The 12,289-nt window shown below is 35.0% G+C and overlaps 1 protein-coding gene across 1 annotated transcript; it reads left to right on the top strand.

Moving 5' to 3' along the window:
* Window positions 1-715: 715 nt before the first annotated feature.
* LOC122747359 (LYR motif-containing protein 2-like) lies at window positions 716-11,232 on the top strand. The gene is made up of 3 exons (XM_043993431.1): window positions 716-772; window positions 10,794-11,074; window positions 11,151-11,232. Exons 1-3 carry the CDS (start codon window positions 716-718, stop codon window positions 11,230-11,232), a joined length of 420 nt encoding a protein of 139 aa, XP_043849366.1.
* Window positions 11,233-12,289: the final 1,057 nt, after the last annotated feature.

Raw genomic sequence — 12,289 nt, 5'->3', positions numbered from 1 at the left:
CACTCCAATCATGACAATAGATAGATAGATAGATAGATAGATAGATAGATAGATAGATAGATAGATAGATAGATGGGTGGGTGGGTGAATAGAGGGATAGATACATAGATACATAGATAGACACATAGACATAGACATAGAGACAGAGACAGAGACATAGACATAGATTTAGATAGACATGGACATAGACATAGACATAGACATAGACATATCTTTACCAAGGTAGATAGGCATCAGTTTGAAATCTATGAAGAAGAATTATAGATGGATTAACAAACAGGCAAGTCTTGTATTTCTACATTTTTAATAAATAACATGTCATTCATTTATGTATGTAATAATGACAGGTATTAATCATCTTCACTCACTAGTGAATCCTTGAACATCATTCAAGCTAACTGCATTTATCGTTACTGTGTTCTAGCTAAAATCCTTTTGTACATAACCAACTGATATAATTTTATTTTTTTTTCTTTCTATTCACTTCTCTTAGAGTGCTCTTTCATATAAATTAGTAACCATTTTATAAGTACAGAGCTTATGTGAACATATTGACTTGGTAAATGACTAATCACTGCTTAATTGCTTTAAAAAAATATAATTGAAGCATTATGGTTGTCTAGGTAGGTGACCAGTTTATTGAAGACATATTTTGTTTTATCTGAGTTAAAAAGCTAAATGTCAAGCCACCAAACTATGGGAGTCATTACAGAGCATGCCTTTAATTTACAATAATCTTATTCCTGAAGTTCTCATTCCTGGAGTTCACATGGTAAGTATAAATATTTTAGTTTAAGAGACTTATTAGAAACTCAGGTGCTTAACAGAGTTCAGAAGCAGAATTTCACAGGTAAGTATAATATGAACATTTTACAAGAACTAGTTTAATTAAAGAAAATTGGATTTTAATATTGATTGTGCTTTGATTTAACAAGATAAAACATGGTTCAAAATCATTTCATAATAAGAAAGTTGCTTGATTGGTGACTATGACAACTCAGGAATATGAATTACTTATATAGCCCAACTACTGAAAGTAATAATAAATAGTTCATTCCAGAACTTATATTGCAATGTGCAATTTTTTTTAAAAAGTGTTGGATTTGGAGTCAAAGAGCCAGTGATATAATCCTAATTCTTACATTTAATAATTCAATAAATTTGGGCAAGCCCTTAACCTTTCTAGGTCCTAATTTCTATATCTGTAAAATGAAATAATTGAAGTAGATGGCATTCAATTTGCATACTTGCTCATTTATGAAGCCAAAGACACTTTTTCTTCCTCTGTGCAATAAATGGACAGTAAGCAACCATAGAATGTGTACTGACATTCCAAATCCCATATAGGAGATTATACCAGGAGGGGCATCCTGGGGATGGAATTCTACTGGCCAGACTCCCAGTTACAAATGTTAAATGTTGTGTGTATATGTGTGGTTATCTCCCTCTCTTTCATCTATTTACCTCTCATCTATGTTTATCTATATTTGGAAATGACTATTCATTGGTTTGCATGGCTATGTTAATTATATTTTATATTTATTCTTTCACTTTATTTCTTTTTTGTTTGTCTGGTTGTTTTTATTTGTTTGTTTTGTGCAGGGAAAAGAGGATTAAGTGACTTGCCCAGGGTCACACAGCTATAAGTGTCAAGTATCTGAGGCTGGATTTGAATTCAGGTCCTCCTGAATCCAGGGCCTGTGCTTTATTCACTGTGCCACCTAGCTGACCCCTATTCTTTCACTTTAAGACTTTGACTTCTATGTGAGTTGATAATTAAATGTCATATAAAGTTTTCACTTAACCATAGTTTTTAAATTTATATAAATAAACATTTAAAGAAGCTTGCGTATATATTTTTTGTCTTTATTCAGTACTTTTGGACTTAAATCTTGCAATCTAAATATGTTATCAATAGAAACACACAAACAAACACACACACACACACACACACACTCTTCTAGATGCCTTCCATAGCCAACCCTGAGGTTGCCTAATATAGTATTTTTTGTTTGTTTATTTGTTTGGGTTTTTTTTTTGGGGGGGGAGCAATGAGGGTTAAATGACTTGCCCAGGGTCACACAGCTAGTAAGGGTCAAGTGTCTGATGCTAGATTTGAACTCAGGTCCTCCTGAATCTAGATCCAGTGCTTTATCCACTGCACCACCCAGCTGCCTCCTTAACGTAGTCTTTTAATCAAACGTTTAGTAGATGTCCACCTTACAGAGGCACTGAGTATATAAAAAACAAAATGATGGTGGATGGCCAATATACTATCTGGATAAAGAAAAAAATCAATAATATAAAACATAAGGGAAACATCAAAGCCATATTCTTATTTGGGAAATTATGAAAAATCTATACAGATTAATATTTTCCATGTGGTTTTATTTGATTAAAATATTGTCATCATTTGAATTTTTCTCTTCCAGTCTAGGGGTAGATGAACTTTCAAAATGTGTGTAATTTCTAATTACACAGTAAATGTTTTATAAATGGTTTAAATCCATTGAGAAGAATATATATATGTATATATGTATATACATATATATACACACACACATATATATAATTAAACATATATACACACATACATATATGCATGTACCAACTATATATGTATATATAGGAATCAATATTCTAATTAACTATAATTTTGCATGAGTGATACAAATGAAGAATATCTTACAGAACCTTTTTTTAATTCATGCTTTTGTATTTTTTTCATTAATCTGTGGTTACACAGCTAGTAAGTATGTGAGGCCAGATTTGAACACATGAAAATAATTCTTCCTGACTCCAGGACCAGCCCGCTATCCCCTGAGCCACAGTCCTAGATAGGCTATCATTGAAAGAAAACTTTACAAGGAAATGTAATAGCTTTAAAAGCAAATTTTAAGAGGCAATTTCAGATACTTGTTTCAGAATGAAATTGTAAATTATGCATCACTAAAATCCAATCTTACTTGCTTTTCCATTATAGAAGAAGAAGAAGAGGACAAAGAAGAGGAAGAACAAGAAGAAGAAGAACATGAACAAGAACAAGAACAGGAACAGGAACAGGAACAGGAACAGGAACAGGAACAGGAACAGGAACAGGAACAAGAACAAGAACAAGAACAAGAACAAGAACAAGAACAAGAACAAGAACAAGAACAAGAACAAGAACAAGAACAAGAACAAGAACAAGAACAAGAACAAGAACAAGAACAAGAACAAGAACAAGAACAAGAGATGCCTTCTCATGTAAAACAAATGCATGAGGTCTTAATTGACCAAAAAAAGAGACACAGTATATTTTAATTTTTAATTAAGGTTTAACTATCTACAATTATTCTGTAATCACTTTATGATTAATATACTCTTTGTTTTATAGTTCTTTCTTTTCAGCTTCTTTTGTCTCAAAAAGCAGCCTTTGAAAAACTTAATTCAACCTTTCTTTCCCAGATACACATGGAACAAAGGACTGAATTCTGGTCCAAAGACCTAGAAAAAAATACTGTATATCAAAAAAGTAGCATCTACATCAATGTATCAGGAAGATATTTTTTTAAAGAAATCCAACAAGCATTCTATATCAGGCAAATCACAGTGTCCTAAAATCCCACAATTTCCTAATACCTGACTCCATCAATTTCCAATATCTGTTTCTGAATAAATAGTATTTGCATGTCAAGGACCTCCTTAGGTTTAAGCTATTTCAGTGATGTCTGCTATTCTACAGATCTCTTTTGAGATGTCTTTTTACTAATCACAAATATGATTTTGTGAATTAGGCAAAACCCTCTATATTGTCACTCTGGTGGTAGTGCACTGAAATAATCTTCTAAATACCCTCCAATTATACATGACCTATACTGTCCATTGCTGGTGAGGCTAATTATCTACTATTTTATTGTCTTTTTCTCAGCCTTTGAGTATATTTGATTTTTTTCCCTGAGTTTTCTAAATATTAGTACATAAGTATTACTATTTACTACTGACATGGTCAATGACTATTTCTAGTGCAGAAGCTTATCTTTGAGGCTTTTCCCCCAATTGCATCTCATCTGACTAATTAGGCATCCTCACACTCTGGCAAATATCAACTACTACTTATTCTACAAAATTAATTTTTTCCTGGCCTAAAGAGAGCCAGAATTGTTATTATTTATGGAATGGCTGAATGAAAACTCAACTGAATCTGAATTTCTTTCTTTCTCTTGAAAATAGGGTTGAACATTCTTTCCCCATGAGATTACTTTATATTTGTCTGAGGGCTGGAAAAGAACCCCAATTTACCTTGGGGCAATAGGCAGTGAAAATCAAAGCACCCAATTCCTTCAATGTCAAACACTAGTTACCATCTCCCATAACAGGTGAGGCGACAGGTCTCAGTAATAACTAAAGTGTGTGTGCTTCCAATTCTCCTCAGTCAGCTTGAAAGGATGAGAGGTCAGAGTTCAGAATTCTGCTCTACCCCAGACATCCCACATATACAAATATCAAAAAGGGAGCAAAAGAAAAAAGCAAAGAAAAAAATCTAACAGCCCATGTATTGTTCAATAGTCTCCTGAAGAATTTCAAGTTATCCAAGTTTCTTTAATATTCTCAAAAGTTATATATTTCAAAAACATCAATTTTAGTAAAACAGATTATTATTTTTTTTTAATATTTAGGGGCAGACATTAGAGTGTAACAATTGGAATGACACCACCTGCTGGAGACTTACTGTAGCAAAGATCCTCCATAAGGAGAAGGCCTCTGAGGGCAAGCCATGTGGTCAAGGTCATTAGCATCAGAAAGTTTGCTACTGGGTACTGTCTATCAAGGCTACCAGCCAATCAACTTAAGGCACCTCCCATTTCTTGGAGGAGGACATGAAGTAGGAAGCAGACGCTGGCGGGGGGTTCTGTCTCTTTTTGGTTCCTGACCTCACCATGGTGGGTCAGATGATAGGGTCTGTTAGAAATAGTTAGATTTTTACCTTTCTCTATGATCCTAATGTTCTTTAATAAATACTTAAACATTTAAATACTCTTGCTAAAGATTATAATTTATTGGTGATCATTCATTAGATTTTAGATAGTTTAGCTAGAATTTTAGCCCCTTACAAGAGTAATGTAAAATAAAGTGGTCATCAGGAGAAGGTCTCAAAACTTAACCACATTTAGGGCAGTTTTATTATAATTCAAATAAAGTTATATGTTCAGGTGGTGTCAGATTAGTACTGGTTACTTTGAGTCTCAAATGTGTATTAGCTCATAAGAGAGCCCAGGTTAAGAGTATAGGTAGCCCATCAAAAAACAACCACCATTCTGGCAAAATTTAAAACAGAGTCTATTCATCCTGAAATCCTGAAACTTTATTCAAATTAGATTCATAGATACAGAGTTTTAAGAGGCCTCAGAGACTTTTTAGTATAAACACCCTCATAGTACAGATAAGATAGTCAAAGTCCTGGACAGTTAAATGAGTTGCAAAGTGCCACAGAGAAGATTTGAAACATATGGCCAGAGAAGAATTTTGCTTCTAATTACTCAATATTTACTTTTTGTTTTAAATGGTACATTTGTATGGAAGTTTTTTTTTTTTTATCATGAATCAAAGAAGCATATAGAGATATATAAAGATAAAGATATATAAATATATCATATGTAGATAGATATCACTATCTCTAAGTGTATGTATGTATAAGTATATGTATATATGTATGTATATACGTATATATGTATATATGTATGTATGTATGTGTGTGTGTATATATATACTTTCTCTAACTGTTAAAAAACACTAGTATTTACCTTGCCTCTTCATCAATTTTATTTGGGAACTGTGGTTAACACTGGATCCAAGGAAATACTGACAATTAATAACTCTAGGACTGGCAAAAATGACAGAAAGGAAATTGTAAAAGAAGAAAAATTAAGACAGTTTTCACAAAGAATGCCGGGATTATTCAGTCTCATTATTCTAGCTGCATGTTCCCATATAATGAGCATCAAAATCACTATTATAGGAGGCTAGTGAAGGCTTAATTTAAGCATCAGTGTATGAGACACTCCAGGTCTTTGAGATTCCAAATATTCACTCTCTTGCTTCTTGAAATATAAACAGTGTTTGTTTTCTTTTTCTTTCTTTTTTTTTGTTTTGTTTTTTTAAACCAAATTTTTTACATTGATTTTTTTAAAACTTTGTTTTGCAAATTTTCTTTCTCCCACCCTGCCTGCCCTTTCTTAAGAAATCAAGCAATTCAATATAAATTATACATGTGAAGTCATGTAAAACATTTCCACATTAGTCAGGTTGTAAAAGAAGACATACAAAATAACTTTAGAAAGAGGAACTGACAAAAAAAATTATACTTCAGTTTATATTCAAAGATCATCAGCTCTTTCTCTGTAGATGATATAAATGTTGATTTTCCATAGTATCTTCAATTTCAGTTTCATCTCTGAATAAATTAGGACAAATTTGATACAGTCCTATATGGAATAATGTGGATATAAAAATCATATGCAAGGAGTGACTTTAAATATCAGCATACTTAAGTTCAACATAGTTAAAAAGATATGCAATCATCCAATAGACTGTTTCTGTCGATTTAATTATACATTAGTTTCTTAAAACATCATTGATCTATTGTATCATATATCTTGGTTTGGTCTCTAGAATTAATAACAATGGTCTGACTAATCAAACACTCATGAAAGCAAATTAGTCAAATGTCTCAGTTCCCAATAGCTACTTCCTTAGAGATTTTTTTCTTATTAAATAGTTTCAAACAGTTCTTGCTTTACTTAGTTTATTATGTACAGAAAATTGAATAGGTTGAGGTTTAGGGGAATATTGTCTTTAGTGTTTTTACTAATGACATATATACATAACTAGTTAGGATACTAATAAAATTTCCAGGTTAAACAAAGATGAATGGGAAAACTTAGAGTGCCCAAGATAGCCTGGCTTAAGTCTATTCTCACTCCAATTCATGCTCTACTTTACTGCCAAAGTGATTTTCCCAAAGTGCAGATTGGAACATGTCATTGTCCCACTCAATCAATTCCCACAGTTCCCTCTTTTGTAGACTCTTTTTACTTGCCCTACTGTGATAAATTTTTTAGGGGTACTAAATAGTATATTGTCCTTTGGAGATATACCAGTGGAGGAATCTTAATCGTGATGTAACTTTTATTGTGAAACTTTTAATCAGCTTTAATAATAATGTCCATATAAGGTTGTCATTTATAAAAGGGAACAAAAAGTCAAGAATATCATGGAAATCAATGAAAACCAAATTTGAAGGATGGGTCTAGTAGAATCAGACCTCAAATTACACTATAAAGGAGTAATTATCAAAACAATTTGGTACTAGATAATAAATAGAGTGGTTGATTTATAAAATATATTAGATACGTAACATATACAAACAAATGAGCACAATAACCTAGTGTCAGATAAACTCAAAGAACCCAGTAAGCAATAACTCACTATGAAAAAAATTTCTTTGAAATTTATAAAGTAGTCTGGCAGAAGTTAGGCATACATCAAAATTTCACAACATAATCCAAGATAAACTCAGAATAACTATCAGATTAATACATATTTATAAGCAAATAGGAGAGAATGGTGGAGTCGGGGTGTCAGCTGTATGCACAGGAGAATAATGTAAAGAATTAATTGTTATTTGAGGTTTTTATGCCTCCACACACACTGGCCTGGGGCTCCACAAACTTCATGGTGCTCCACCCACTGGTTGTAGCCATTGCCATGACGCTGGCACCTTAAGTCTTCACCACTCGCCAACACCTACATAGTCCTGGCAAAATTATAATGATTGGAAGCCTAGTAAGGGCAGTCATGTGACTGTCAGAGTGGCCATCCCATTGGCTGGGGCTGTGTAGGGTTTTTCTGGGATTGGGGGGAGGAGAATTGGGCATTCTAGCTGGAGGCTGGAAGGCGACAGGAGTTCTGCTGTGTATTCTCAGCTGATTCTTGGGCGGTGGTATTTTTTCAGGTTGTATAATTTCCCTTTCCCCATTTTATTTCCTTTCCCTTGATCCTACTGATCCTGTTTGTGTTTTTTTTTCTTTTTTAAGTTCGTTCTTGTTAAAATAAATCCTGTTCTGTTTTGAGGGAGGCTGCCGGTCTCCTTCCAATATTGCAGCAAGTCTCTTAGCTAATACTCCCCAATTAAAAATTGGTCCCCATGAGAATTAATGACCAAAGAGATAGAGAGGTTATGGTTATATGATAAAAAATGTTCTAATTCATGAATAATTGTTGTTTTTATTCAGCCATTCATTCATGTCCAAGTCTTTTTGACCTCATGGACCTTAGCATGCTTCTATTGTCCACTATCTCTTGAAGTCTATGTAAGTTCATGTTCATTGTTTTCATGATACTATCTATCTATCTCATCTTATGCTGTCCCCTTTTCTTCATTTTATTTTATCTTTTAAAACATCAGGATCTTTTCCAGTGAGTCCCATCTTCCCAAAATATGGTCAAAGTATTTAAACTTCAGTATTTGACTTTCCAGTGAACAGCCTTAATTAATTTCTTTAAGTATTGACTGATTTGACCTACTTACTTTTCAAGGGACCCAAAAGTTTTCTCCAACACAACAATTTAATGATATGGCAGCCCTCATCCCTCTTTATAGTCCAACTCTCACAGCCATACATTGACCAAAAAAAAACCTTTGTCAGGACTTTTTAATATGCTGTCCAAATTTACCATAGCTTTCCTTCCAAGATGTTAGTGTCTTTGAATTTCATGGCTACAGTTGCCAACTACAATGATCTTTAAGCTGAAAAACATAAAAACTGACACTGCTTCCATTTCTTCTCTCTCTATATGCCAGGCAATGATGGGACCAGTTTACCAGTTAAAATCTTAGTGGGTTTTTTTATGTTATGTTCCAAGCCAGCTTTTATACTTTTCTCTTTCACCCCTATTGAGAGGCTTCAATTCTTTTTTACTTTCTGCCATGAGAGTGGTATTGTCTGCATGTCTGAGATTGGTGATATTTCTCCTGGTAACTTTAATTATAGTTTTTGATTAATTCATTCTGGCATTTTACATGTTGTAATCTGCTTATAAGTTAAATAATTATGGTGACAATACATAGCCTTGTTGTACTCTTTTTTTAATCTTAAACCAGTCAGTTTTTTCATGCTTGATTCAGTTATTTTTTGGCTAGCATACAGTATCCTCAGGAGAAAAATAAGATGATCTGGTACTACCATCTCTTTGATGATTTGCCAAATTCTGTTATAATCCACACAGACAAGGGTTTTAATGTAGGCAATGAAGCAGATGTAGATTTTTTTTTTCTGGAACTCCCTTGCTTTATCCATAATCTAGTGAATTTGGAAATTTGTTGTCTAGTTTTTCTACCTCTTTAAAACCCTGCCTGCTCTTATTGTAATTCTTGGTTCATATACTGCTGAAACCTAGATTACAGAAATTTTAAGTATCACCTTGCTGACGTGAAATGATACCCAGATAAGTTAAATCACTCCTAAAATCAAATGACTAGCCAATGGAAATAATTTAATTTTTAGACAAGTAATCATTTTACTACAATGTATAACCCCAAGAATCATAAGAACAAAGATATATTGGGTTCTGGCCTATTTTCCTATTTCACAACAGATTCTGGGAGTAGCTGCTGAAGAGTTGTTTTTTTGGGTTCCTGACCTTGGTATGGCGGGTCAGATGCTGCGGTCTCTAAGAGATAGATTTTTACCTCTCTGCCTCCTCAAGAACTTCTTATGGACTTTAATAAATACTTAAAGGGGTGGAGCCAAGATGGTAGAGAGAAGTCAGCAAGTTGGCTGAGCTCTCCTGCGGTTCCCTCAAAAAGGCCATAAAATCAAGCATCTGGACAGATTCTGAAACTACAGAACCTACAAAGAGACAGAGAGACACAGTCTTGCAAGCAGAGATAATTTAGAAGACTTCAGGAAAAGTCAGTCTCACTCGGGTAAAAGGGAGGTGCAGCACACTGTAGCTCAGCACAGTGTGGAAGGGGTCAGGCAAGTCAACAGGAAGTTGTAGGCCACAGCTGAGCAACTGAGGCCCCTGGATCCTGGTTCAACAAGCTGACGGGACAGCAGGACAGTGGCAAAACCCACCTGCATTAGCCAGGAGGGCAGGTTGCCACCTTGACAGCCACCCATAGGACAGGCATGACCAGGCCTACCAATCCCAACTTGCAGCTAGCAAGGCCAGGGCAGGGAGAAATCCACAAGCCATAGAGGCTTCAGTGTAGAAAGCCAGTGACACAGCCCTTATACCCCAGCACAAGAAGCTTGAAACAGGGATCCTGGTCCCCCAACAGCAGACCTCAACTTTACAAAAAAAAAAAAAGCTGCAATATGAGTAAGAAACAAAAAGTGCTCTTACCATCAAGAGCTTCTGTGTCAACAGGGAAGAGGCAAACACAAACTCAGATGAGATCAGTATGCCTACATGTGAAGCTTCAAGAGGGAAGATGAATTGGTCTCAAGAACAAAAAGCCTTCTTGGAAGAGCTCAAAAAGAATGAAAAAAAAACAATTGAGGTTTCCTCCCCCCCCCTTTCCCCCTTTCCCTCTTCCCTAGGTCCCCTCCCCCCCACCCCTCCCCAGCCCTTCTGTCTTTCCCTTCTCTGCTGGTCCCTCTTCTCCCCACCTCCCCTTTTCTCTCAACTCCTCTCCTCCCACCTTGCTTCGCCTCTGCCTCTGCCTCTGCCTCCCTCCTCCCTAGTCCACCAGCCACCTCTTTCTCCCTCCTCATCCTCCAGCCTACTGTTCCAGCTTCCCTCATTAGAGCCTAACCATCGGCAAACTGCTTTTCCTCTCCTGCGCACTATCACCTGGGCACAAGAGAAAGGGGGTTGAGGCCATTCAAGTCTGGCTCTCGGGCTTGTCCTCTACTCGCTTACCCCCTGTAGCGCTAACCCTCAAACAGTTCATGAGAAGGCAACAAGTCCTCCTCCTATACAGAAAGATTTTACAAGCAATTAGCCAGGTACCAAATGAATATGACTGCAAGTATCTACAGAACTGGGCAAGGGAAGAATTCCAAAGAAATAAAAGTGCCACAGAAGAGGTAAGGATGAACAAGAGCTCAACCTGGTGGCAGCAGGCCCCTTTTTCACTACTGTCCAGCTTCTTTTCAATGACTGGATACAATCCAAATGATGATTACTCAAGGAAATCTGCAACTGAAAGAATTGGAGAAAACATTAAACTTAGCAAAAGCATAACTTCATAACTTTCCCAAGGGTTTTTCAAAATCTCTTTTGGAGTACTACAAGGTAAATGGAGTTTTAAACTCATTGCAAGGAGTAGGAAGCTAAGGTGTTTGTAACAACCCTTGCCTAGTGATGATCCCACTACAAAGTCAAAGAACACGCTGCATCTCTGCAAAATAGCTACATATGGACCCTGACTTGTGTTAATTAAGAACAAAATAAACAGCATCTTGGCAGTTGCCTTAGCAGTGAAAAGTAAATACCAAGGACTTGTTCTATTATTTCAGATATGCTGTCAGTTTTCATGAGAAATAACACTAATCAAAACATAACATATTGATTTAAAAAAAAACATTAAAAATGTGTTTTCTTGCATGTAAAAAAAACAATCGAGAGAGATAGAAGAAAGAATGGGTAGAGAGCTCAAAAAGGATTTTCAAAATCAATTGAGAGAGGTAGAAGAAAAAATTGGGAGAGAAATGAAAACAACACAAGAAAATTATGAAAAAAGAATCAGCAGCTTGGAAAAGGAAGCACACAAATTGACTAAAGAAAACAATTCCTTAAAAAATTCATTTGGCCAAATGGGAAAAAAAAAAAGGTGCATAATGTCACTGAAGAAAACAATGCCAGGGTCAGAATTTCCACATATATATATATATATATATATATATATATATATATATATATATATATATATATATATACTCTATCTGATTCAACCATTCTTCAGAGCAATTTGGAAATATGTCCAAAAGGCTATAAAACTATGCATACCCTTTAAACCAGCAATACCATTACTAAATCTTCAAAGAGATTTTTTTAAAAAGGAAAAAATGCCTATATATATACAAAAATATTTATAGCAGCTCTTTTCTGGTAGCAAAGAAATTGGGGAGATAGCCATCAATTGGGGAATGTCTTGATAAGTTGTGGTATATGATTGTGATGGAATACTATATATAAGAAATGATGATCAGGATGCTTTCAGAAAAACCTGGAAAGACTTGCATGAACTGGTGCAAAGTGAAATTAGTACTACCAATAGAAATTTGTACATAGTAAGAGC

The sequence above is a fragment of the Dromiciops gliroides genome, chromosome 3 (genome assembly GCF_019393635.1).
Source record: "Dromiciops gliroides isolate mDroGli1 chromosome 3, mDroGli1.pri, whole genome shotgun sequence".
NCBI lineage: Eukaryota > Metazoa > Chordata > Mammalia > Microbiotheria > Microbiotheriidae > Dromiciops > Dromiciops gliroides.
The sequence above is the reverse complement of the archived record's forward strand: the minus strand, read 5'-3'. Positions and strand labels throughout refer to the sequence as shown.

Coding starts and splice junctions, on each gene's coding strand:
- LOC122747359 (XM_043993431.1), top strand. CDS start 716: ATGCCTTTAATTTACAATAATCTTATTCCTGAAGTTCTCATTCCTGGA. Junction 773..10,793: donor TCATTCCTGGAGTTCACATG/GTAAGTATAAAT, acceptor TTCCCTCATTAG/AGCCTAACCATCGGCAAACT. Junction 11,075..11,150: donor AATAAAAGTGCCACAGAAGA/GGTAAGGATGAA, acceptor TTTTCAATGACT/GGATACAATCCAAATGATGA.